Source organism: Ochotona curzoniae, unplaced genomic scaffold, assembly GCF_017591425.1.
Source record: "Ochotona curzoniae isolate NIBS_2020 unplaced genomic scaffold, NIBS_Ocur_1.0 contig_3520, whole genome shotgun sequence".
Taxonomy (NCBI): Eukaryota; Metazoa; Chordata; class Mammalia; order Lagomorpha; family Ochotonidae; genus Ochotona; species Ochotona curzoniae.
In genome coordinates this window covers 15649052-15675261 of record NW_024465894.1, presented here as the reverse complement: position 1 = coordinate 15675261, position 26210 = coordinate 15649052, and the positions used below count along the sequence as shown (strand labels likewise).

The 26210-nt window shown below is 53.5% G+C and overlaps 3 protein-coding genes and 1 non-coding gene across 4 annotated transcripts in view; 1 reads left to right on the top strand and 3 right to left on the bottom strand.

Annotated features, from left to right (window-relative positions):
* Nucleotides 1-1467: 1467 nt before the first annotated feature.
* Nucleotides 1468-4624, bottom strand: LOC121157417 (putative testis-specific Y-encoded-like protein 3). The gene has a single exon (XM_040981658.1). It carries the CDS (start codon nucleotides 4438-4440, stop codon nucleotides 3409-3411), a length of 1032 nt encoding a protein of 343 aa, XP_040837592.1. The 5' UTR covers nucleotides 4441-4624; the 3' UTR covers nucleotides 1468-3408.
* A 2106-nt stretch (nucleotides 4625-6730) lies between these two features.
* PLAGL2 (PLAG1 like zinc finger 2) lies at nucleotides 6731-19858 on the bottom strand. Its single transcript, XM_040981655.1, has 3 exons — nucleotides 19756-19858; nucleotides 14071-14444; nucleotides 6731-11550 (listed from the first exon to the last, which is right to left on the bottom strand). The coding sequence occupies exons 2-3, from the start codon at nucleotides 14328-14330 to the stop codon at nucleotides 10320-10322; spliced, it is 1491 nt and encodes a 496-aa protein (XP_040837589.1). The 5' UTR covers nucleotides 14331-14444; nucleotides 19756-19858; the 3' UTR covers nucleotides 6731-10319.
* On the bottom strand, nucleotides 16139-16240 carry LOC121157533. Its single transcript, XR_005884055.1, has one exon. It is a non-coding gene; the product is annotated as a U6 spliceosomal RNA (small nuclear RNA).
* Nucleotides 19859-20039: 181 nt separating the features above from the next.
* Nucleotides 20040-26210, top strand: part of POFUT1 (protein O-fucosyltransferase 1) — a 28834-nt gene continuing 22663 nt past the window's right edge. Inside the window, exons 1-2 of the mRNA XM_040981656.1 lie at nucleotides 20040-20193; nucleotides 21585-21706. Of these exons, the coding sequence (XP_040837590.1) occupies nucleotides 20052-20193; nucleotides 21585-21706 (264 nt within the window). The 5' untranslated portion in view covers nucleotides 20040-20051. The remainder of the gene's footprint in view (nucleotides 20194-21584; nucleotides 21707-26210) is intronic.

Genomic DNA, 26210 nt, shown 5'->3' with positions numbered 1-26210 from the left:
TAGCTCATGGTGCCACAATGCTAGCAACTGTCAGAATATCTTCAGTTTCTCTATGGGATCCCATATGGGCGCTGGCTCGTATCCCAGCGGCTCCACTTCCCATCCAGCTCCCTGCTTGTAGCCTGGGAAGGTAGTTGAAGATGGCCCAATCACCCGCAAGGGAGACCCGGAAGAAGTTCCTGGCTCCTGGCCTCGGATCTGCAGGAGCCCAAGTGCACCTGCCAACTACCAGGTGCAGGTCAGGTGAGGCAATCAGGCACCAGCTTCCAGCATTGCCACGCTTGCCCTCATTCTGCCAGGAGCATCAGAGACAGGTGTTTGGAACAAAAGAGAAACCCAGAAGGTGCAAGCTCTGTTGTCCCCAATTCCGGGTTAAGCTGTACTTGGAAGACAGCAAGTTAATGCAGGTAGGGGAAAGAACGGTCACAACCTGGAGGACTTCCTGGAAGAGTTGTAGCCTAGATGGAAAGGTAAGGCTCAAATGGAAAACACTAGAGATCTGGGCCACCCAGTCTGCTCCCTTGCCTACAGCAGCCCCGTTGAGGTTGCACCTCACCTGACACCACCCTCCTCCAACAGGGCAATGCCTTGGTGTGGCCTTCAGGGTTCCTCTTCAACAAGTGGCTTGTCTCCTAGCCTTGGGTCTCCCAGGTGACCGAGCGCAGGGTGCAGTGTCCCTAACACACAGTGCCTTCCTAGTCACTAGGAAAGAGCTGTGTTCAGCTATTCGCTCTGCCAAGAATTCTTTCCCTTCACCGGCCCCAGGTGCCAAACTCCCACCCAGTCCTGCAAGGCCAGCTCCAGTGTCTGAACCCTTTAGTTCCAAGTCACATTCAGCTGAGGTGTACCCTCTACTGAGCTTGGGGTGACTGCTGTGGACCATGACCTCTCTCGTCCAGCAGTGACCCTTTTTCATTCCCAGATGTGCTCCGACTGGATGGAATACCCTTGGGTCCCCTCCACCATCTGCCTTGCCTTCTTGCCCACCTGAAGCCCCGCAGCAGGAACCCCACATCGTTCTGGGCTTTGCCAGTCCCTAGTAGGAAACCCGCACACGTTGCACAACGGCTTGCTCACACATCAGTCACTCTGCAAGGCCACGCTGCACTCAGCCAGGCCCCCACGCTGAGGTGGGGGAAGGAAGATCATTTCAGAATGAGAATGGGGAAGAGGCAGGCTGTGACTATGCGGAGTCTAGGCAAGGAAAACCTCTGAAGGGTTGGAGGCAGGAACATTCCAGAGGGAGATCAGGGCAGAAACCCAGAGCCTGGCATGGGCTTTGGCATGAGTAAGGAACAGCTGAGAGGATGTGCTGGAGCAGCCACGTGCACATGGAGGGGAGACAGAGGAGCCGCTGACAGAAACCGGCTAAGGTGGGGCTGCGCCACCATGCAAAGGAATCAAGACTTCACACACCACACCACTCCTAACTCCCCAGGGTTCTAGAAGGGAGAGAGAAACAATATATTTTCCCAGATGAAAGGTTTTATTTTTTCATCATGCATACAGAAGACAGGAATGTCACTAATTCTGTACTGATCAAGCCACACTGGGCTCTGCAGAAGCAGCGTTCACCACCACAGCGAGGCCAGTTAACCATTGGACCACTGGGGCACAGACACCCACAGCCCCCAGCCTGCTGGGGGACCGAGCTCCCCCCACAGTCCCAGCTTCTGTGGTCCATCCTACTGATCATCTTGCTCACACCATTTCTCAGTCCAGCAGTTGTGATGAGTCACACGAATTTCCAAAAGGCATAGAAAATGGACACTGATAGTTTTGCAAATGGTCAATACTAACAGCCACAGGCAGGCCCAGGGAGGGGACTGGGACGAAGACAGGATGCTGCCAGGAGTCTGCCTTCCAAGCCACAAAATCCAAAGCACAGAGCACAGACGAAAGGGACTTGGATAGCTGCAGTGTCCTGCTGTCCTCCCGATTTGCAGAACACACTGGCGGACACAAAGCAGGAACCACTCCTCCACCCCCTAATATTCCCCCAGGCCCCCACTGGCTCTGGCTGGACAGCCATCTCTGCACAAGATCTCCACACTCGTGGGGGTGAGCACTGCCACCAGCTGCAGCAGCAGACCAGGCCTTCCACAGTGGAAAGGGGTCTGCTATGCAGATGGCTCTGCAAGCCCGAGGGTGGGGGAGAGGACCTGGCAACAAGCCCACGAGGGTTTGGACCCAGAGGGGACAGAACTTTGGGGGCTAAAGTTCCTCTACAAGAACAGTATAAAAAGGAATAATGAACAGCCCCTTCCCAGGGGACTTCCTGGTGGCCCTTCAGCAAATACACAGTGTCTACTGCCCAAGATTCCAGGCTCTGGCAAAGGGAAGAAGGTGCTGCCAGCCCGCAGGTCAGGTTCTGCCTCTTGGGAGACAAATTCAACCAGAAAGGCTGTCTGCTCACCTGTTTGCAAAAATCTCCCTTTTCGTTTATCTTGTTTCTGAGCCATCACTTTTGAAAAACAAATCATGTGACATGTGGGCAAGCCCATGACCAGAGATGCTTCTGGCCAGCACCTGCATGCACCCTGACAAACTAAAAGCAGGTGGAGGCGAGGCAGACTGGCCAAGGGCCTGGATTCTACATGGGTCCCAGAACTGGGCACAGAGCTCAGGGTTCCTGGGAGGGATCTTGACCTAGCAGTCCCCCAGAACATACATGCAGCCAGGCAGGGTTCAGGGGCTCTCTCGTGCGCCTGCAGGGAAGTTCGCCCATGTCTGAGAGTGATCCGGGAACAGGCAACAATGCTGAGGGTGACCTGGTCTAAACATAACAGGAAGGTCAAGGCCATGCCTTGCTGAGGTGCACAAGCCAGGGGCAGGCTGGGGTGAGGACCAACACAGGGTAGAACAATGTGCTGACAGCTACTTTGTGCCCTTTGTCTCATTCGTGTGCAGCACCCCTGGTGGGCAGACACCCTGCAGAAGGAGCAGAGAGAGCAGGTAGTTCATCTGGCAGCAGGCTGGCCTGTGGGAACATCCAGATGCACTTGCTCCACGCTGGGCAATAAGACTCAGCTACCCAGAGCCAGGAGGCAGGGTCACTGTGAGCCCAGGGCACAGGTCCAGGAGGCCCAGTTTGCAGGAGAGGCCAAGGTCATTGACTGTTCAGGTCACAAAGTTGACAGCGGCACACATCCACAGCACTGGGTACTTGGTGCAGGTGGAGAGGTGACAGTTCTGGGATGCTGACACGAACACAAAACTTACATGGAAATAGCAGAGACTGACTGGAACTCTTGGGGCTGAGCTCACTACACATCCAGACCAGCCAAGGTGCACAGAAGGGAAAGCTGACAGCAAGGCACCCATAGCCACCGCTGGCCTGAGCACACGTGGGCGGGTAGAAGGCAAAGGCAGAGGGGGTCACCATGGAGGTGCCACCCCAAGGCCCACTTAGCCAGACTGGAACCCATAGGGCCGGGTAGGGGCCTCTGTAGGCCATCTGGCCAGGCCCCGCCTAGCCCTGCGGGGTCTCTCCCCCAGGAGGTAGTACTGCAGGGGATTGGGCCACAGGTCATCTTTGATGATCTGGGCCACCCTGTCAGCCTCAGGCAGGCTGTGCTGGGAGAACCAGCTAAAGAAACTGCGGACAGTGTCCCGGTTGCGGTGCACTAGGGCTGGTGGTTCCTGGCCCCGGTGCCAACGGATGCGAGTGGCCACGGACACCACCCGGCCCGAAGCTCCACACTCGTACTCCTTCACGATCACCTTATTTCGGAAGTAAGGGTTGCTCCAAAACCGGAACTTGAACTTGCAACCCATCCTGGCGTGCCTTAGCTCCCTCACCTCCAAGTTCATCAGATAGCTGAGCATGTCTTCATCTCGAGGACTGATCATGGCTGCCAGCTGCGGGTGGTTTAGGAAGGCAGTGACCCAGAAACCCGGAATATTCTGGATGATGAAGCTCCTCCGGGCTAGGTGCAACCGGCGCATCCGCCCAAACCGGCGCTCCAGCCGCAGGTAGGCCCTGTCGGCCTGGGCGCTGACCGCCTCCAGCTCCCACTGGATGGCCTCCAGTGGGTCTACAATTAGGCGTTCGAGGTTGAAGGGGCCTGGGTCCCCAGGGACATTGGCGCCCACCTCTAGCTTCTCCTCCCCCACCGGTTTCTCTGCTTCCTCCACGAAGATGGCTCCCTTCTCGGTGGTCACATCCTCGGCCCTCCCACCGCCTCCCGGGCGAGCCTTCCATTCGTCTGCGCCACAGGTTTCTGGGACCTCCTTCCCCACCGTGTCGTCTTCCAGGTCGGGGACAGTCGCCGCAGAGGCCGCTTCCCAGCGCCCAGGGCCAGCTGCAGGATCGGGGCGCCCTGGGTCCTCCATTTCTCCGGAGCAGGCGGCAGAGGCCGGGCTCACGTCCCCGTCCTGCGCAGGGTCAGCTGGCGGGTGCGCGGCACTCTCCAAGGCCCCCGTGCCCTCGTCCGCCATCACCGATGGGAGCCTCGAGCCTAGAGGGGTTCGAAGGGTGCAGGCCGGACTGCGGGTTCTGCGAAGCAGAGGTGCGGCGGCGGAGGGACCGCGAGCGGCGCGGGGGAGGAGTCGTCCCTCCTCTGAAGCACGCTCCGCCCCTCGCGCCCCCTCTTCCGGATGTGATTTGCCGGGGTCCCGCGGCTGTGGAGCGCAAGGGGCAAGGAGGCCCGGCTGGCGCGTAGGGTCCGCGCGGCGGTGGGGGAAAGTGATGAGGTGAACCGAGCAAGGGGTGGGCGGCAGCTTAGAGCAGGTGCTAGGGGTCAGGCTCAATTCTAGATATGGCGGGTTAGAATCTCCCATCGCAGACACCGCGCTGGGCAGTCACATGGTCTGGGCAGACTCATGGTCTGGGGTGGATGCGGTGGAGCGCGAGGGCTGCCGCAGCCCCAGCCTTGCAGAGGACAGTGACTGAAGCACATACGGAAGGCTCGAGACATCTCTCTCCCAAATCGATCGGATTCCAATTGAGAGTCACAAATGCTGGTAACAGACCTGCATCTGAAGATGCTGGAACTATTCTTGGGACGAAAGATAGCAAAACCAAAGTTAGAGCAGAAGGCTCCACAGCGAGGGTCTTAGGTCCTGCAAACCCAAGAGCAAATGGAGCCTCCTGGCTGGTTGGTTGGAATAAAGCCGACTTCGGTTTTACTTTGCTCTATCCCAGAGCGCAAAGGTGAGCTTTTGTCCAATTTGTCCAGGCGCAGCGCCTGTACCAGGCAAGGGCTGAGGACCTGGATGAGCTGGCTGCCGCCATCCTCCACGCAGCAAATGTCTGTGCTCCGGGGGTTTCAGCTCCCGCAATGTGCAGTCTACCCACCACTCTGCGCCTCCCCTGCTAGTCCTTGCCACGGCCTCCAGAAAGCCCCCAGCCTTCTCCTGCCTAATGGATCCAACAACCCCCTCCTCGGAACCCCCACACTTGTCCTGGGGGGTGGGATATGCAATCCCACTAGGGAGGTGGACACCCTTGGGGTTCGACTGGTTGGTGTGGACCATGACTTTTTTTTTTTTTCCAAGTAAAAAGGGACTAAGCGCTGGCCTGGTGTGCCTCGTGCAAGCATTGGTGCCTTCAGGAGCTTGGGCCACACTCCCAAGTGCTCTGTGTGGTTGGGTTCTGGACATTGACCCCAGGGCACAGAAGACAAGTGCAGTCTGAAGCCTCCCGCATGGCCCTCAGGCACACTGTCCCTCAGCCCGTGGGAAGGCTCTTCCACTCAGCACCTTGTGAAAGGGTCAGGTCTGGAGCTAGGAAGTACTGGACTGGTCTTCCTTGGTGGACGCTGCTTTGCAGGGCCTGGAGAGGATGCAGCAGCCAGGTAGCCGGCCAGGGGCATGTAGGTCCCTCCACCTTGGAGGTTCTGGATTGGCCTGCCCTCTAGATTGCCTGATGTCTGCCACACTCCCTCATTGGAAATGTCACTGTTTAAAGGCCACTCAATTCAGGTTTTCTAACCCATGCATCCAGAAATAATGCCACTTACCTAAACGGCACTCACTTAAGATCTTAAACTTTAGGGTCGGTATGGTGGCTCAACAAGTTAATTCTCCATCTGCAAGTGCATGTGGGGTGCTACTTTGAATCCGAGCAGTTCCACTTCCCATCCAGCTCTCTGCTTATGGCCTGGTAAAGTAGCGGAGGATAGCCCAAGTCCTTGAGACCCTGTGCCTGTTAGCTCCTGCCTCTGGATTAGCTCAGCTTCAGCCATTGTGGCCTTCTGGGGAGTGAACCAGCAGATGGAAGACCTCTGTCTGTCTCTCCTCTCTGTAAATCTTTCCAATAAAAGTAAACAAATCCCCCTTTTAAAATCTGATTATGTAGCTAATTTAAAAATAATAACAAACTTTAAGGAACAAAGCTCACAGCCACTACCGAGGGGTTGTTACTGCCTGCCCCACACCCACCCTCACCTCTGATGCTAATGAGGTCCAGAGTCCCGCTTTTGTTCCAGGCTCTCACCACCCCTTCCCAATCAGACAGCTTCACAACTTCCAAACACATCATTCAGAAGTTTTTAATAAACAACTTCATTATAAAAACTTTTTTTTCGAAAATGTAATTCTGTAAAACATTGAAAAAAAATCTACTTTAACAAAGATATGCCCTGTGCATTTTCTAATGGCACTTATATTTTACAATTAAAAACCTTGTTTTATATAAAGCCAAAAATACTCCAAGAGGTTATTCGCTGTGTTTACAAAGTGCTAGAAGGTTTTTGTTTTGTATTTTTTCTCTTTAAATAATCTGGCATTACGAAAGAGTGGCCCCATGGCCTTGACCACTGGGAGGGAGGGAAGAGCAGGAGGAAGTGTTACTGGGGCATTCTAGTGCCGAGGGGGCCTCCAGCAGCTCGGCACACACCACCTGAGGCTGGACGGGATCTCCCAAGACCCTCCAGGGGCACTAGGTGATCTTGGCGAGCACCCCTCTCCCTTGCCAGACCCTCCTCTCCAGTGGTCAAGGTTACAGCCAATTCCTTCCACAGCAGGTTCAGAGATCCAGGAGAGGCCAGGGGAGGGTTCCAGAAGAATCTGGACTTTTCTGGCCAACACCTGCCTAAGGCAAAGTTTCTTATTACATAAATATCCTTGTTAAAAAGCAAAGTATTGATCCTGTACAATATAACCTGTTTAAAAAAAAATCGTGCTTAAAAACAGCTCCTAGATAATAAGGAAGGTAAAGTGGGGGGTGGATAACAAGAGCTATCAAAAGGGATGGGGGAATTGCAAGGACTATTAGGCAAAGTTTTAGGGTGCAGGGGGTGGATTTCAGCTTAGGACAATATCTACGAGCAAAAACATCATCACACCTGCTTCCCGGATTTCCATGAACAAAATGCCACTTGCGAAGATTGGGGGTATGTGTGAGAAACTCAGCGGTCCTCCTTTCCCTGCCTCCTGTCTGTCAGGCAGCACAGCATTCCTTGGCACTGCCACCTAGGCCTGGCAGCACTGACTCCCAGGGGCATCCTGGGCCCTGACCAGCCACACGGCGCAGGGAGGGAAGCGCCTGTCCCTGTTGAGGCCAGCTCATCACTGATGCCAGCTGAAGGAGATCATGGGGGAAGGGAACATCACTCCTTTTCTCCTGGTCCCTGATTGGTCTCTGTGCCACACACCACAGCTCCTGTCCTGGACAAGTGCCCATGTCCTTAGGAAGGGTACCAAAGGACTGAAGTCTGGGGACTGAGTGTAGGTAGGACAGAGCTTTTCTTAACCTCTAAACAATCAGGCCAGAAAGTTTTTTTTTTTTTTTTTAATATAATTTTGGGAAGGTTTAAAAAAACAGCTGGGTAGCTAGAGTCAAAAAAAAAAAAAAAGAAAAAGAGAAAAGCAAGAAAAGATAAAGGCAGATAATATTCCTCTGCACCTGCAAGGTTCACAGTGGCAAGGAGAATGCCTTGTGGGTCGTGAGGGCACAGAGAAGAAAGAGAGCGGGAAGGGAGAAGACAAGAAGCCAGTAGGCAGGGGCCAGGCCCAGTTACAAGCTCTTAAATAGCTGCTTTGTCCATCCTGAGTTTCCCAACATCAGGAAAGTTAGCAGGGAGACTCCAGGGAAAGGACAGCAAAGGGCAGGCAGAGGGGACTGGGTTCCTCCAACAGCCCGCTTCCCTCTGCAGGCCAAGGGTCAGGGAGGCGGCCAGGAGAGGGCGGGTGGAGGGCCTGCATGCAGGCCAGCACAGAATGGCTGCAGTGAACCCCACGCCAATTCTCACATCGCGTTTCCTCTACCAGAAGTCCCAACAACATAGACAACATGCACAGCATGCAGGAGGTGGCTGAGTACCCAAGTAGGCGCTTTTGAAAATAAACCTTAATTTAGTCCCTGGGACTCAACTGAAACTAATTTTTAGAAGCAAATCATCTAGACTGATTCGAACTCTGCCAGATATTTTTATATCTGGTTTTCTTTTGCAAAAGGTATCCCAAGCTACCTTGCCTAAATCAACACATGCTTGTTCGCTCCAGCTAGCTGCCAATCAAGGGCCATGGAGCTGAACTTCAAGGCTTTCACCTTAAACAAAGTGTGCTAGCCTGGGCTGCAGCAAGAAGCCTGGGTCTCAGACCTGCTCGGTGCCTGACGATATAACCAGAAGGTAGGGGCCGGGGCTCAGAGGGAACTATTGGGAGTATGAGGCAGTTCCTTGGTAGTTTGTCCTGAAACTCGAGTGGAGAAGCCAGCAGAGGCACCACCAACACAGGTGCCCTGAAACTGCCAGCTGCAACTGTAGGAGTTAACAGTGAAGAGGTAGAAGTGTGTTTCTGAATCAGAGTGGAGGCATCCCAAGGGGGTCCCACAACAGTGCTCCCTGAGCTGCCTCCCTTCCAGGGGTGGGTAGGACCCATGCAGAGCTGCAAAGAAGCAGGGATGGGATCCGGCTGGGTTCCAGGCGAGGGCTGTGCTGTGTGTGGCACGGAGCCCTGCAAGGCGGCAGAGAACTCATCATTTGTTCCAAGAAACCCTGCTGGGTTCTAGGGGCCTAAGTGAGGGGAAAGGCAGGAAGGCGGTGCACGTTCCTTGTTGGAGAACGGAGACGTCTGCACACGGTGGCTTCCAACGGTGAGTAAGAAAAACATCCAAACAGGAGACACGGACTGGGACTCAACTCTGCCCACCTCTAACTTTCTAAAAACTCATTCTCCTAAAAATTCCATGACTTCCTGGTGAAGCGCAGGAGGGCAACAAATGAGGGACTCCCAGCCTCTGCAATCCACACCGGCCTAGAACCCCCGAGGCCCTCCTCCCAGGACTGAGGATAGCAACAGCTCAGGGTGCTTGGAGTGGGGCTGAAGGACCAAGGGAGGTGAGGGGTGGGGGCATGTCTTTCATGTCTTCCCCTCTCCAGTTCAAAAGGAGGGCGAAGGGGGTCATGATGTACTTGGAGAAAAACACAATTGCAGACCTGTGAGAAAAAGCGCTCCAGTCTTCGTGCCTGTCTCCAGTGGACACCGCCGAGGGAGGCAGGACCAGACGCGGTCATGGAAGACGGCAGAGACTGAAGCAGTCCAAAGTCAGTTTATTTCCCCACGGGGGAAAAACGTGACCTCAAGTGAAGAGAAGTCAGCAAAAGACCCGACTCCGCCTTGTAAACAGGGCTCCAGTTCACACCAGGTACCAAATGGTTCAGGCTGGTGCCAACTGGAATGGACTGGTGGGAATGGATTCGCGGTGTGTAAACAGTGTTCACTGCAATCGTTCTAAGGCTAACAGCATGGCAAAGGAGGTGAAATGATGTGTCTGAGGTGACTGTGTAAACGGTACCGTTGCTGGACAACACTGACTGAAAACAGAGGTGTTGGTGCGGTAGGGGTGGGGTGGTCGGCAAGGAGAGAGAGGACCCCTCTCCTACCTGAGGGCTGCGAGCAGGTGATGGGCCCCGGGGACCTTCCGCAGCGGGGCCTGACCGACTGAACTGCCGAGAGGTCTGCAGGTCGGGACCAGACGGCGGGCTTCCTGGGCTTTTTCTCTTGAGGTCATCCAAGGTGAGACCCTCTGTGTCTCCAAGAGGCCACCCCTTCTCCAAAGAGAAGGAGGTTCTGAGAAGGAGAGGGCTGAATGTGGCTCCCGATTCAGATCAAGATTTCAAAACAAAAACAAAACAAAACAAAGATACCTGAAGTCCAATGGTATATGAGATCTTCTCACGGGGCCAGGCTTCAGGGCTCCTCCTGGAACTGATCCTGGAGCCTGAACGCCCAGCCCAAGTGCTCCGTATAGACACTGGAATTTTTTTTTTTCTTTTTGAACTCAGCTCTGAAAGCTAAGCTGCCTTCTTGGGGGGACGTGGACGGGGCGGGTCCTAGAGCTCCCTGACATGAGCGGAGGGCCTCCGTGGGGGCTACTGGAATGCTTGGTGGAACCGAGGCAGGGTGGTGGTACTCAGGCCCGAGGTGAAGACGGGTGGCAAGGAGTGCAGAGGCCCAAAGTTCAGGGGTCCCCCGGCTCCCGGGGACTCGGGAGGCTGAGCTTGCAGAGTGGTGAGCAGGGGCTGTGCTTCGGCCTGGGAGTAGCCCATGACCAGGCCTCCTGTGGCCCCGGGAGGGTTGCACGGGGGCAGGTTGAGGGGCAGAAAGCCCAGGAGGTGGGAGAAGTCCATATTAGCAGCGCACAGGGCCTCGGAGAGGTTGGCGGGGCTCTTGGCGAGCAGTGCTTCATCGAGGAGGGCCGCCGCCGCTGCCGGCTGAGGGGAGGCAGGCTGGGGCTCAGCCGACGGGAGAGACAGGCTTCCGGGGAGCTCTGCCAGAAAACTGTCCACCTCCACTTTGGGCAATTTGTCGGGCAAGTATGAGGTAGATCCAAGCTGGTATTTCGGAGGGAGCTGAGCTGGGGAGGAGATAGGTGAGGACTCCAGAGGGTAGCTCATGCCCATGGGCAGCGTGTTGTGTACCAGGGAGTGTGGCACGCCCGTGCTGGGCATGGTAGGGATGTGGGCGCCATACATGCCCATGGGCAACATGCCTGGGAAGGCCTTGGCCCCCATCACGTCCCGCGAGGCCATGCACAGCACGGGGCTCAGCTCCTCCTTCACGTTGACTGTGGAGCTGCAGCTGAGCAGGCCCAGCATGTCCACAGGCTCGGTCTTGATCTTGAGCAGCTCCTGTGAGTGGCTCTTCTTGACGTGACGTGTCAGGTGGTCCTTGCGCCCAAATCGCTGGGCACAGTACTGGCACAGGAAGTCCTTGCGGCCTGTGTGTACCACCAGGTGCCGCCGCACATCCTTCCGGGTGTAGAAGCGCCGGTCGCAGTGGTCGCAGGGGTGCTTCTTCTCCTTGGCACCGCCTGCGACCCGGCGGGAGTGGGCCTTCAGGTGCTCCAGCAGAGCCTGGGTGCTCTCAAACGTCTGCAGGCACACTTTGCAGCTGAGGTCACCACTGCTGGCAGCATGCATGGCCAGATGGCGCCGGTAACCCAGCTTGGTATTGTAATTCTTACCACACTCAGAACAGTGGAGGGCCTCTTTGTTGGGGTCGTGGGTCTGCAGGTGATTCCGCAGATGGTCCTTGCGATGAAACATCTTATCACAGTACATGCACTGGTGGGGTTTCTGGGCTGAATGGGTGGCCATGTGCCTAGGGAATGGGAGGAAAGAAGAGAAAATGAAGAAGGGGTGACATCACAAGGGCTGGTGGCATACTTAAGGTGCCCATTAAACAGAAACTGAACATATGAACTACTACAGGAAAGCCTCGGATGGAATGCATGCCAGCTGAGCTCCAGAGCTGTCCTTGCCCACCTGCAGAAAAGCACTTGCAGGGCCCGGCGCGGTGGCGCAAGTGGTTAAAGGTCCTCGCCTTGCACGCCCGGGATCCCATATGGGCGCCGGTTCTAATCCTGGCAGCCCCGCTTCCCTTCCAGCTCCCTGCCTGTGGCCCGGGAAAGCAGTCGAGGACGGCCCAAAGCTTTGGGACCCTGCACCCGCGTGGGAGACCCGGAAGAGGCTCCTGGCTTCGGATCGGCATAGTATCGGCCCGTTGCGCTCACTTGGGGAGTGAATCATCGGACGGAAGATCTTCCTCTCTGTCTCTCCTCTCTGTATATCTGCCTTTCCAATGAAAAAATAATAAAAATAAATCTTAAAAAAAAAAAAAAGAAAGAAAAGCACTTGCAGTACTATCTGTAGAGGCCAAAATGAGAAATATTCTCATTCAATCAGTCACTAGGGAATTCGTCCCCAAATGACGTTAAATCTCTACAATGGTTCTAACTTCTCAAAAACTGAGGCAGCTGTGTATATACTTAAAGTATTTCTGGAAGGATACATGAGTCCAAAAAACACATCCCCTGTTGCCTGTGCGGAGAACTGGACACCTTTCAGATGGATGACTGTGTCAGCTTTTACTGTACACCTTTTGGTCCTGGATGGGTTTTAAATTATCTGAGTGCATTCCCTTTGCAAAAATCATCCATAAAATGACACACTAAAGGGAGAATGAAGTATTCCTAAGTTGCCTCATTGGGAATGAACTCTTACAATAATAAAAATAGGGAGTGAGTCCTACAGAGTGTAATAATATCCCTTTTGATAAAAAGGAAGGGAACGCATGCTTGGAACTCCTGTGGCTGCCCCCAGGGAGACAGACAGTGGCCATGAGTGGGACGGAACTGTCCACCGCATGCTCACTGATGCCAGCACCTCAGGGCCCGTTGGCTCACCTGCTTCCACAGTCAGAAAGCAGCTCAGAGCCTAGGAAGGGCAGCCCACAGCTCTGCAGCAGACTCAAGATCAACTCAACAAGACTCCAGGAGCATCCCCATTCACTAGGCCCTGTAGGAATTGTCATTAACCTTGTTCTCTACTGGAGGCTGAGGCCCAGGCAGCCTCACTTACCAGTCAGCACAAGGCAGGGGCTGCACTGAAACACAGACCTTCTAGAAACCTGGGTCACTCAGCTCTCACTGGAACAGCCCCAGTGATCTTCTCTTCCCAGGGGCGAATCATATACATCTGTTGTCCTCACACTCACACCTGTGTGGGTTACCGGCAACCTCTGACGTAACTGACGCAGCAGTGACAATAGGTGACAGGGAAGTGCTGAGTGATTCACTCCACTCCCTCGTTTTCAGGGGAGGAAACTGAGGCCCAGAGAGACCTCCTGGAGAACTACGGGCCCTGGGCTAGCATCTTCCCGCAGCCCCTCAACGGCACTCAGCCCATGTGTCAGCAGGTGGTCGTGACTGGAGTCATCTAAGACTCAGGCACACACAGACCATGCAGGCAGTGTGAGGACCGCAGAGCTGTCCTGAGGCAGCCATGGCCACCACACTGCCTTGCTGCCTATTTTAGTTCCTTCCCATCAACTGTACTTCGGATGAGGAAGTGGGGCTTTCTGTGGTCATCCTGTTCAGGCCCCAATACTGAAACAGTAAAGTCAATGAGGGCCAGCACTTCCAGTCTGTCTGGCTCACCACTCTGTCCCTAGCACCCAGTCCTGAGCCTGGTATGCAGCAGGAGCTCAATAAAACAACAGCTGGACAAACAGCTGCTTGGCCAACTGCCCATCAGGCCCAGTCCACCACAGCTGTAAAAGGGCAGTTAATGGAAAGGCAAGGGCCAAGTCAGAGCTGTCTTCGAACAGGCTGCCCTCCCAACCAAGGCTTCTGCTTACAGGGCTTCACTTTCAGTCATGGCTCGCGGGCTTCCAGATTTCAGAAAAGCAGCTGGCTCAGCAAGTAGCAGGGACTCCTCAGAGAAGGCAGTCAACATGCGGGTGGCAGACTGGCTCCAGAGGAGGGGTACTGCATGCAACCCCAGGGGAGGCACACCCAGCTTTGGGTTTCCACTTTAATAGACACCCTGGGCTGGGTGCACCCCATTTTCCTTCTGGAGTTCTAACTTCTGGCTAAGATTATATGACCAGTACCTTACAGGGATGGGGAAAGCAAGACTTAAAAAATGTGCAGGCTGTTTTGTTCATGGCTGAGATTGTAGCCATCAAACTCCAGTGTCTCAATAAAAAAATGCCATCTTGTCTAGTGGGTGACATTGACTGGTCAGGGGTTGGATCTGTAGGACAAATTCAACCCCACAGCGGGTTCTGGCTTTGTCCTCTGGGAACTGAAGGGCAGGAAGAGATGGGTGTGGCACTTACCTGTACAGCTTGTACTTGGAGGCAAAAGCCTTGCCACAGTGCAGCTGAGGGCAACTATATGGTCTCTGCTCGATGTGCGGGAAGCTGTGAGGCCTCAGCTTCTCCCCACTGGAGAAGGGCGGCCCCGAGATTTCACATTGGCACTTCACTTGACTCTCTGCCTCCCGGCCCCGAGGCCTGGGAACTAGTTTCCAGCCCACTTCCTCCTCCTGCTTTGCATCTTGAATCCAGGGGGGGACGCTGGTGAAAAATGTGGTCATGGCAGGGCTAATGGCGAAGAGCCATCTTATTCAGAAAGCCTCCCCATTCGCTCTGCATGAGCCTTCTGCTCCGTTGCCGCCTTCAACACAGCTTTCAGAAAACGATCTCTTCACCTGAAAAACAAAAAAACAAAAAAACAAAAAACCAGAGGAGCTGGTGTTAGGGAGTCCAGGCCACGAGAACATGGGCTGCGAACATAGATGGCCCAGCCCAAGTCCAGCCTCCCCATTTAGCAGCTGGGTGACTCCTTGAGCCATTTCCTCATTTATAAAATGGCATTAATACTCCAAATGATAGGATATTTTGAGGAAAGAAGGAGCAATGCGTAGTGATAGCTATTATTACCAGTACCACCTAGGTGAACAAGAAACAAGATAAACTAAGGAACTAAAATTCCTAAAACTCCAAATCTGGCTTCCTAACTTCACTTTTACATCCTCTTCACTAAACCGGAAGGCATCCGTTCCTCCCGCACCCCCCCCCCCCCAATTTTCCCTCCCACTCAGCTACTGCCTTCTGTTCAGCCACTACTTTCCACAATTTTCCTCCTCAGGGAGGTGCTAAGGAGCCATAAAATGCCCAAACGGCCTCAGAGAATAAAGAAGGTGGCTTTATTCCAGGAATTTAAGCCCTGGAAAACCAGCCCTGTGCCAGATGTCTTCCTAACAAGGTGTCAACATCAGGAGGCCACAAGAGCCTCAGAGTTTTCCTGAAGTGAGAGCTGGTCCCCTCCAGAACTCCACTGCCTCTGGGCACAGATCATGTCTTCCTGGCAAGGCCTGTCCAATATATCAGGGTGCTAAGGGGCCCCACCTACAGACCCCTCAGGGCACACTCTGAGCAAGTCACACTCTTGCACTAGAATTTAGTCTTCTCCATCAGACTGGTTGTTTAAACACTTCTATCAAGTCTCTTAAGAGTTCCATACTTCACATCTAGAAAATGAACCTCAACTTTTTTTATTCATTCTCTGTAAACTGAATCTCAGAAACCAACCTGGGCCCGGGAAGTTCTGCTTCAAAATGAGTCTGCAGCCTTTCCAAAGTGGGCAGTCGGAGAACAGGGCGGTGGGGTGGGGGAAGAGAACTGGAACAAGAGAACTCCTGTCTTGATGCCAACTCAGAGGATGGGGATGGGAGGCACAGCACCGACTCTTGGAGGACGACAACAGGTCCACATTCATGCTCCCAGGCTCACCACAGGTTACAACCACAACACAACCAACTACAACAGGGGGATTCCCTTTGATGAGTTCATGCCAGAATTTGGTTGCAAGGCTTCTCCACATGAAACAAGCACGTGGCGTGTGGGGCTGGTCCATGACCATCTGGGGAAGGCTCCAACGGCACAAACTAGCTGTGGGTCGCAAAATGCTTGCTCAGCTCGTCAGCACCTGCTGCTCACAGCCACCATTCACGCAATAGCCTGGCCGGGAATGAGATGATGGGATCAGCGGGTTCATGCCCGAGAGAGCTTGGCTCATCATTAACATGAGCCTCATCCTGTTCAGGAGCAGCCATTCCTCTTGCTGAAGAAACACGGCACTGTACTATGATAAACATTTCCCCATCACCGATGGAGATTTGCCTAGAAGTATCTGCACAAAGGTGGCTGCGTTTTGCATGAATCACGTGCTGGGGAGCGGGAGGCAATACCGAAGACTGGTTCCATTTAAGCCGTCTAGTCACTGGGCACGTCAGCCCTCTCCACTAGCGACCTCTGACGTCTGGCTTTCATTGTTTAAGTCCCTCCTTCTTCTCAAGGGTGGAATTACCTGTTTATAAACCCAGAGATAATCCTGCCCCCTTGGAACTGGCTGCATGGCGAGTTTGCGTGTCACCCTTGCACAGGGGCCATGCTAATCTTTGTATCGTTCCAATTTTAGTATATGTGCTGCCAAAGCGAGCACTGCATGGCGAGTTTGGAAGGAAGTTCCCTTGCCTTCAAAATCAAATTCTGCTCCCTGTTTGTACCTGTAATCATCTACCTCAGCTCTAGCTGGAAATAGCAGCCACAGGGAAGCAAATCAGCTCCAGCACCGTTGCTGATGGGACTAGGGGCCTGGCCCTGGAAATTCCACGCAAACTCAGAAAGAGAACAGTGCAGCCCCTACCTCCCACACGTCCACTTCATCTGTTCTTCTGAACAAGCACGACCAAGATGCAGCAGGGTAGCAGGCCACTACTGAAAGCATGAGTAATGGGTTTCTAGGAAAGAGGCTGGTAGTGGCTGGGAAGAACTCACAAGGCTGTCCTGATAGAACCAAAGAAAGCAGGCCAGCAGCCATCGTGCTCCCCTTGATCTGCGTCAAGGGCTTACAGCTTTCAAAAGCTAAGAGCCAACACCCTGATCCTACTCATTTATGCTTTTAAAAGGCACAATAAAGTCCTGACCAAGTTACTAGCAGGCTGCTGGATCATCAACACTGCTAGTGTTGCCCAGGAACGCTTGGGGTTGGGGGTGGGCATGGGGTCTGGCCTTTCCTTTTAAAAATCTCCTGGGCTTGTCTCATGTAATCCAAAGTCCCTTTCTGCAGGCTCCTTCCTCAACAAAACTGTGAAAGAATTCTACTTGTCTTTCAAAGCTGCCCTTCTGGTCTCCCACTCCAACCTGAACAACTACAGAGAAGCTGCCAGAACCTGTTCCCATAAAACAAACACAATCCCTCCCTCCCAGGCACTGGCAAAACTTGGTGTATTTTCAGCCCAAGATCCCTTCTGCTTTCTGATCTGAACGAGCAGGCTAGCATGGAAAGAACCTTGGACTTGCTATCAGAGGGGCTGTCACTCAGCAGTGCCCAAGCCCTGGTCAGGTTTCGCTGGGTCTCTGTACCATGCTTGCCTCAATTTCTACGACAGAGACAGGGCCTTGCTCCCTGCAAGGGTCTCACAGAGGATTAAATCAGAGACTCCTCCTGAGGGTGACACTGTGTGCTGAGCTCCCGGCTGCCCCTGCCTCTTTGTGCCTGTGGTCAGGGCATTCCTTTGTCCTTCCCTCACTCAGGTTACTTCTCTTTTTCCCCACGACAAATCCTCAGCACATCCCCAGTCGGACGCCAGCTCCTTCCTCTCTCTCCTTCACCCCTTCCCTCCCTCCCCCTTCCTGCATCATCTCCTTGGTTACACTTTCACTGTCCCTTCTGTCCCACGCGGCAGGGCCTACAGACTGAGAGCCACGCCGCTCCCCAGCCTGCGAGTCCTCTGTTGCATGCCATGATACCCGCTGCCCTCTGAGGAAACTGGTTTTTATGGTGTTACATCATCTCTATAGAAACTGCCTTCTTTCTCCATTATTAGCCTGTTTCCTCATCTGTAAAGCTAAAAATACGTACCTCACGGGCTTTTTCTAAGGCTTATTTTAATCAGGTATGCCAAGAGCTCCACACAGGGCTCCAAAAGTGCCCCCCTAAAAGAGGAGTATTCTCTTTGCTTTTGTATCAAGTTGCAGGTTCCCATTTTCTGCTGCTACACAAACTCTCCCAACCATCCCCACCCCAACATGCCTCCTGCAGCAAGGAAAGAGTTAATCTCTGAGTGTTCTTTACTAAAGAGACCTAGAGAGGATTAACAGCTCCACTCCAGTGACTACCCTAAAATAGCCTTTATCCCTTCAGCCCAGAGCTCCTGGGGGGGGGGTGGATCTGAAGCACTCAATCCAACACCTGCTGAGAAGGAAACACACCCAGGAACTTTCCTTGGGGTGAACGGAATCCTCCCTTAAGCAGAACCCAAAATAGCAACTGGGAAATTATAAATAGATGTTAAAAAAAAAAAAAGGAGGTGGGTGGTGGGGCTCCTGACCTGGGCACTAGAAACAGGACTGCAAAGACACGATGGCTGGCTGGAGCACGGCGTGAGAAGGAAAAGAACTGAGTGGGACTAGCTGCTCCCCGCCCCCCAGCTTCCCTGCCCAGGACACACACACTCCAGAGAGGTGGGAGAATTAAATTACAGGGAGGCAGGAAAGTCTCAATGACTTGCATCATTCCAAGAAACATCAAACAGGATTAACAGAGGTTGGATTTACTCCCAGGCTGCTGTTTCTCCCATTGGTGTGGCTGGGCCCTTTGCAGTCCCTTTGATTCAAGCTTTCCTCAGATTCCTGCTGTTCTGCTGGGGGGGGGGCAACTTGAGCAAATGGCTGCACCTCGCCACAGACTGATTCTCAATGGAGGAAACAAACAAACAAACAACAACAAAGCATGTTTTGACAACCCCTGTCCTTCCAAATTTGGTGGCTTTACCTAAGGAGGAGAGACAGAAACCTAAGGCTGGGGCTGACAGGTGGAAAAACACACACTCCGGCAAGACAGGCTACCCGAGCAGAGCAGGTGAACACACCAGCTCCCCTCCTACCCAACCGCCCTCCTCTTTCCAGCGCCCTTTCCCCACCATCAAGTTTCATGGGTCACAGTATAGAACTGGATTTGTAGCCTAAAAGTCTGGCTCCTAGGCTAGCTTCCAGACCACCTCTACTGCGTGGTGGGAAGCAGCTAAATTCCGCTCCCCCCCCCCCAAAAAAAAAGACTGAGAGAGATCCAAGTGGAAGGGTGCAAAGAAGGGATGGGAATTCTAGGGAGAAGACTGGAATCTTAAGGGTAGGAAGAAAAAGCAAGTAAGCAAGTATAGCAAGTATAGCAAGCCGTCACGAGCAGGTGATCCGGTTCTCTAAGGGACTCCCCCCAAAAGTCGAAAGGTTTGTGGGGGTCAGAGGGCTCCCATGATTGCACACAGGCAGAAAGGAAGTCTTTGGATTTTAAGACCGTCTGGTCTCTAACCGTCGCGGCTGGAAGATGTGTGAAGTCTGGGGGTGTGATCCGCGGGGAAGGAAACTACTACCGGTCGGGCTTATTCGGGTTTTTTCACACTCAGATCCTTGAGGGAAACTTCAAAGGGGGGTTATGTAAACCTGGAAAAGCCAACAGCCGCGGGGGTGGGGGGCAACCAGACTACTGGGAGCTACAGGAGGGGAGTACGCGGGTCTGGGTAGGCGTGTCCGAGGGAGGGGGCAGGTGCATCTTATCGGCGTCCCCCAGACCCGGGTTCCGGGGAAGATCAGCAGCACGTTATCTGGGTCTCCAGAGAGCCTGGGGGTCGAGAGTGGGGGGACCCCAGGGCTGCGACTCCAGGTATCGGGAAAAGAGGGAGGTCAGCGAGGCTTCTTGGGGTCTCCCAGATCCCACGTCTCATGATCCGGGCAGACTTTTCGTCACCCTCGGGCCTATCTGGGGCCAGGCTGGCACAAAAAAAAATAAGGGCTTCCCCCCCCAACGCCGCCCCCGACAGGGGTGTGTGTGAGCGCCCGCGCCGAGGAGCCCCGAGACCAAGGGGCGCCGCGGCTCTGGTGCCCCTCCGCGCGCAGGTGCAGCGAGACGGCCTCCCGCCCCGCTCCCCGCCGTCCCCCGGGGCCCTCGCCGGCACTCACCGCGCTCGGGGCCCCGCGCTGCGGGCCGGGCCGCGCTCGGGCTCCGCCAGGCCCGCTCAGGCCCCGGTAGTGGCGGCGGCCGGGCCATTGTGCGGTGCATTGTGGGAGCCGCGCGAGCGGGCGCTCGGGCCGTGGAGGGGGCGGTGCCGCGGGCTCTCGATGGTCCCGCCCGCCCGCGGGCTAGAGCGGCCGGGGCGGCGCGCGGGCGGCGCGCGGGGCGCGCCGGGAGCGGGGCGGATTCTGGCGCCTCGGCTCGCCTTCCCCCGCCTCCACGGCGCTGCGCGCTCGGGGCCGACATGGGCGCCGCCGCGTGGGCACCGCCGCCCTTGGCGTGGCGAGGGTTGCTGCTGCTGCTACTGCTGTTGCTTCAGCCGCTCCCCGGGCTGCCCGCGGGCTCCTGGGATCCTGCCGGCTACCTGCTCTACTGCCCCTGCATGGGTAAGGCCTCCCTGAGCCCTCTCTCCTCAGATGGAGAAAGGCCGGGAGAGGAGAAGCCATCACACCTTGGAGACGCCCCGGCAGGGCCAGGAGAGAAAGTCCAGGAGCACCACGGGGGCCACCATGGCCATCCTTGCGTGTGACAGAAAACGGAATGGACGTGGTCTCAGGCAACCCGGAGAGTTCAGTGGAGGCAGGGCTTGGTGTCCCCCGAGCCATGCGGCCAGCAGGCTTTTCTTTTCATTCATGCAGCAAACATTGACAGGGCATCCCATCCCCTTCTGTCTCGGCCCTGTTGACTGGGCTGGGGATAAGGTGGTGGTGCATGAGGTAAACCCTTGTCGTTTTAGCCAAGGGGAAACAACAAGAGACAACTCTTAAAGACATGCTGTCTTAGAAGATGGTGCTGATGAAAGCTAGGGGGAAAATAAAAGCGAGCAGATGGCAGAGGGCCAGTGGAGGGGTGCCAGTCATTTAAATGGGGTGGTGGCACAGGACTGGGAAAGGTCTCATTGCGATCTTCAGGGTTCTGTGATTCCCCCCCACACACACACACACCTGCAGCCACAGACCCCCTTGCCTCCGTTCTGTCCCTCACACATGCACATGCACACATGCACATTCAGGTGCATGTGCAGGTCCCTCCTCCCAAAACCCCATCTCCTTCACTTTGTCTGGCCACCTCTCCTACCTCCGCCTCAATGTCACCAGAAGGGACTGCACTGACAGCCCCGCCCCACCCCAGCCATATCTTATTTGTCTTCCCCATCACCATTCCTTTTCAGTTCTTTCAGGCCAAAATATCTCACTGTATATTTGTAGTCCTGCTGAGGGCCTCCCAGGAGCTTAAGGGCCGAGCCTATTTCCTAATTGCCAAGCTGTATCTAAGAGCCTGGTCCTTTGTGGCCTCTCAGGGGTGTTTGCAATGACGGATTGGGAGAGGGGGTCAATGCCAGATGGGCAAAATTGACCAGGATGCTCACTCCTGGGAAAACGGGCCTGATCGGGGACAGGCTTTTGAGGAGACGTGAAGAGCTCAAGTGGTTCCAGTAGAAAGTGGCATGCAGAGGAGGCCGTGTGAGTGTGACTTGGGGGTGGGGGATGTCTCAGCGTGACCTTCTTGCTGCTCCTTAGTGGGCAGGGGCAAGGACGCTGGGGGAACGAAGGCTCCAGGGTGGGGGGTGGGTGAACCCTTTGGGGAAACAGCGGGGAGTCAGGAGTGGCTGGCCACTGAAGCAGGGCCTGCACAGCCTTGAACAGGACACCCTGGAGGCCAGGCTTGTGGTGGTGCTGCTGTTTCCTGTTTCCCCTCACAGCACCCAGGTCCTCTCCCAGCCCTGGGTCCCCTGTGTGCCTAAGGCTTCACCTCTCTGTCTGCATCTTCCTCCCAGGGCGATTTGGGAACCAGGCTGAGCACTTCCTGGGCTCCCTGGCGTTTGCTAAGCTGCTGAACCGCACTCTGGCCGTCCCTCCCTGGATTGAGTACCAGCATCATAAGCCTCCCTTCACCAATGTGAGTACTTCCCACCGACCCTGGCACCCACTTCCCCTTCCCCAGTCTGGCATCTGTTTGAATCCCGCCACGTCCTTCTCTGGATTTCACCTCCCACTCCCTTGAGCATGTCCTGTCCTCTATCCAGAAGTATTTTCTCTGTCATTGATCCAGCACCTTCTGTGCGGCTGCACTGAAGCACTGCACTGTCCCACATCCCATGCCTGTGAGGAAACTGAAATGTGGAGAGGTTCACTCATTTGTCCAAGGCCACATAGGCTGTAGATGCTGGAGCTGGCAGTCAGGTCCTTGCCTGTCTCATTGCAGAACATGTGGCTTAAATCCAAAATCTTCCATTTCCAAGCCTGATTGGTTCCCTCTCAGTCATTCCCTTGGTCTTCAGATGATGGATATTATAATTGACTTTGAAGGAAAAGATAAGGTATAAGTTAATTAACAGTATGTCCAAGACCTCAAACCCAGGGGTAGGCATGGTGGCGCAGTGAGTCAAGCTGTCACTGGAGTACCAGCCTCCAACCTGAGTGCTAGTTCAAGTCCCAGCTGCTCCACTTCTGATCCAGCTTCCTGCTAATGCACCTGGAGGTACAGCAAACCATGGCCCGATTGCTAAACTGCTGCCACCCAAGTGGGAAAACTGGATAGAGTTAGAGGTTACTGGATTTGCCCTGGTCCAGCTCCAATCATTACAGCCATCTAAGGGGATGAACTAGGGACTGAAAGTTCTCTCTCTGCTACTACTCCTTTCTCTCTGTAACTCTGCCTTTTGAATAAATACATCTTACTCCCCAAAACCCACAAAACACAAACCCAGCAGTGCGGCTGCAGTGCTCCCACTGGCCAGGTAAGGGGCTAGCATGCTGCTGCTACTGACTTCGTTCCTTACTGTTCTTTGTGTCTTCCGAGGACCCTGTCTCCATCTTTCACATTGTATTCTCAGGGGTCTGACAGTAGGAGCTCAATTAAGATTTAATGGACAAAAAAGAAAAAAAAAAAGATTTAACAGATTGACTGGAATACATTTGAAGGCATCCAAAATGATACCTACTGCATACATAAGGCTGCATTTGCATTCTTAACAGCCTTTTCTCTGCTTCAGTTTTATTTTTCTCTTGAGTGCCCGTATCGAGAGAGGCTGTTAATGGAGCTTGGAAGCCAAGTCGTCACCCAGCTTTGCTTCCTGCCAGCTCTGTGGCCTGGGCAAGGTGCTTGACTTCTTTGTGTCACCGTTTGCTTGTCTGTGCTATAGGCTGGTATTAATTGTTCCCATCCGCCCTGATGAGTAGCGAATGCTTTGAACATTGTCGTGTTCTTCCCTCTTAGAATCAGCTAAGCTTATCAATGTGGAAGCCATGAAAGTTCTTGTTTATGGTTTTTGGTTTTTGTATTCACTTACAAAAAAAAAGATATTTTTGTTTATTAATGAGGTGTAGAGAGAGAGTTCTTCCGTCCTCTAGTTTGCTCCCCAAATGGCTGCAACAGCGAGGTTGGACTGAGCCAGGCCAATGCCAAGAGTTCCTTCTGTGTCTCCCACATGGGCAGCAGGGGCTCAGGCACATACTTAAACTATCTTCTGCTGCTTTCCCAGGCACATTGGTAGGGAACTGCAGCAGCTGGAACATGAACTGGCACCTGTAGAGAATGCCAGTGTCGTAGGCAGTGGCTTAATGTGCTATAGCACAGGGCTGGCCCCTGCACTGGCGGTTTTCTTTCAGCCCTGTCCCATGTGTCTCTCTCTGCCTGACTTGCTCCCTGTCTCCTTACCTGCACTGCCAAATGATTCTCTGAATCTTCTTCACTTGTTGCTTTGTTTGGGTCATTCAGCCTGTCATGATTGGGCTCCTCTCCTCTACTGTGACCGTTCTCACTGAGGCCACCAGGAATCTCAGCATGGCCACATGCAGGGGTCAATTCTTGGTCTTTAGCTGACTTGACCTGCCACTGGCACCGGATCCTGAGGGCTTCTGTCTTGCCTGAACTCCCTCCTCCCCAGGTTTGCAGGATACTACCTGTGCCTGTGGCAGCCCTGAACTTGAGCATGTTCCTCTTGGCGCTGTGATGGGGGTGGGCTCCTCCCTCCACCCGCTGTCTAGCTGTTGGTTTGTCTCTGTTTGCTTGCTAGCTCTGTGACCTCAGATTAGCCATCTGGATTCTGTTTGCCTGGCTTTCTTCATAAGTGCACTAGAGATGGTTGTTGTCCTGTCTGTTCCAATTAGAGGAGCAATTGCATGTAAAATGATGAGCGGAGCACCTGGCACTAAGTCAGCTCTCAGGAGGTGCGAGTTACTGTTATTGTCATCACTTGCTGTGCTGTAAATTTCTGTTGACTTTTGTCCCTCTTCTCCACGTCCCTGTGCTCAAAGGCCTGAGTTTCTGACTCCTCAACCATTGAGGCTGATGGATGTCCCACAGATATTTCAAATTCACTAAGCCAGAACTGAACTTGACACTTTCCCCTCAACCCGTGTTACTGCCTGTGTTCCTAGCCTTCGCTTATTCCGTGTCCCTTCCGCTGGGTACCATACCAGGAACCTAGAGGTGGCCCTGAATGCCTTCCTTGCCTCACACATTCAGCCCCAAACGCCTGGCTTGATTTTCCTCTATATCCCTCCTCCCTCCATACCTCTTCAGCTCTCGTGTAGCCGGGCCTGGGAAAGGCGTGTTCAAAGTGAGCACATCAAAGGACCGAGGCCATGGCCTGCTGATTCCTCGATTGTCTCTGCGTTTGCCATCAGTGTCTCTTCTATGCAGCCAGAATGATCTTTCAAAAAAGATAGGTCTCACCTTCTGCTTAAAATCCTTCAATAGCACCTCATTATTAATAGTGAAGATTCCCAAAGTCTGTTCAGTGGCGTGCCAACAGTCAGGCATGGGGGGTGCCCTATTAGCTAGAAAAAGTACCTTTTTTAAAAAAAAAAAGAATTTATTTTTATTTGAAAACAGATTTACACAGAGAAAGAGGGACAGAGAAAGAGAACTTGCATCCTCAGCTAAGCCAGTATGAAGCCAGGAACAACTTCTGGGTCTTCCATGTGGGTGAGAGGCCCAAGGACTTAGGCTATCCTCTGCTGCTTTCCCAGGTACAAAAGCAGAGAGCTGGATGATAAGTGGAGCAACCAGGATGTGAATCAGCACCCATATGGGATGCCAGCATTACAGCCTAAGGATTAACCTGTTGAACTACTGTGCCAACCCTAAAAAATTTGTAGATTCACAGCATACAACTGCACGTTTGCACAGTGCACGTATAAAGGCCTCAGGAAGCCTTATGTTGAAGAATCCAGCTTAAAGCAGCCTTTCCCAGACCTCTTTAACCCAGTGGACTTTTTTATTGCAAAACTCTTGATTTACCCAGACTAGTGAGATATGCTTGGAAAACCCTGACCTATAGAATAAAGTCCAAGTCTTACTCTGTGCTGTTCTAAGCAGTGCCTTAAAATCTACAGCTATACAAAGATAAGTACAGCTACCATGCTTGTGCCCTCCACTGAAAATGATTATCAGGAATATTTTCTCATCTTTGCTTCATCTTCTATTTTTTGTTAGTAAGGGGTAAGGGAAAGAAAGCCTTTTAAATTCATAAAATATATAGTCTTCAACCCTGGGGCAAACCTAGTCCCCTGCAGACTAAGACCAGATGTAGTACTGTCTAGCTTTTAATATATTTTGTGCAGTTTCTTCCAACGTCTTCACAAAGTTTGTGGAAAATGTGTAATTAAAAAGTTACGCGTGGATTTCAAAATCTTGTTGACACCTGGAGCTAGTGTTGTAATGCAGCACGTTAAACTCTTCCTGTAGTGCCAGTATGCGAGGGGGTTCCCAACTGTCTACTTCCAATCCAGCTCCTTGTTAATGTGCTGGGAAAGTAACCAAAGAAGGGCCCAAGCCCTTGGGAGACCCAGATGGGGGTCTATGTCTCCTGGCTTTAGCATGGTCTAGCTCAGGCCATTCCAGCCATCTGGAAAGTGAATAAACAGGCAGGAGATTCCGCCCCTCCCCTGGCTTTCAGCTCTGTGTTTCAAATAAATAAATAAGTCTTTAATTTGAATTTTCCATGAACTTGGCAGCACCCTTGTACTGCCATAATGGTGCTGAACCCCCTTGCATCCATCCATTGGTATGACTTGCAGGTGGAACGAGCACCTGACATCCTGTAAGGTCCTGACAGATTACAGCCCAGAGTTGCCCTCTGCTCCATGTGCTGCTCTGCCCAGCCAGGTGTGAGCGTGCCCCTGCTCTTCCCCCACCCTCAGCCTTTCTAAGAAGTGCAGTTATGTTCGTGACTTCGTTGGCTTCTTGAGTGAACAGTGAAGCCTTACTGGAGCGGTGACTGGCTTTGACCAGGTTAGCAGGCAGGCGGCCTGTCTTTCAAGTGTGTTGGTTGTTGGAGTTCCTTTGCTGTGAACTCCCCTTGCCCATCTCTCCTCTCAGCATCTTTGCCTTTTTCCCTTACAAAGCAGCAGTTTTTGTTTTTGTTTTAAGATTTGTTTATTTTTATTGGAAAGGC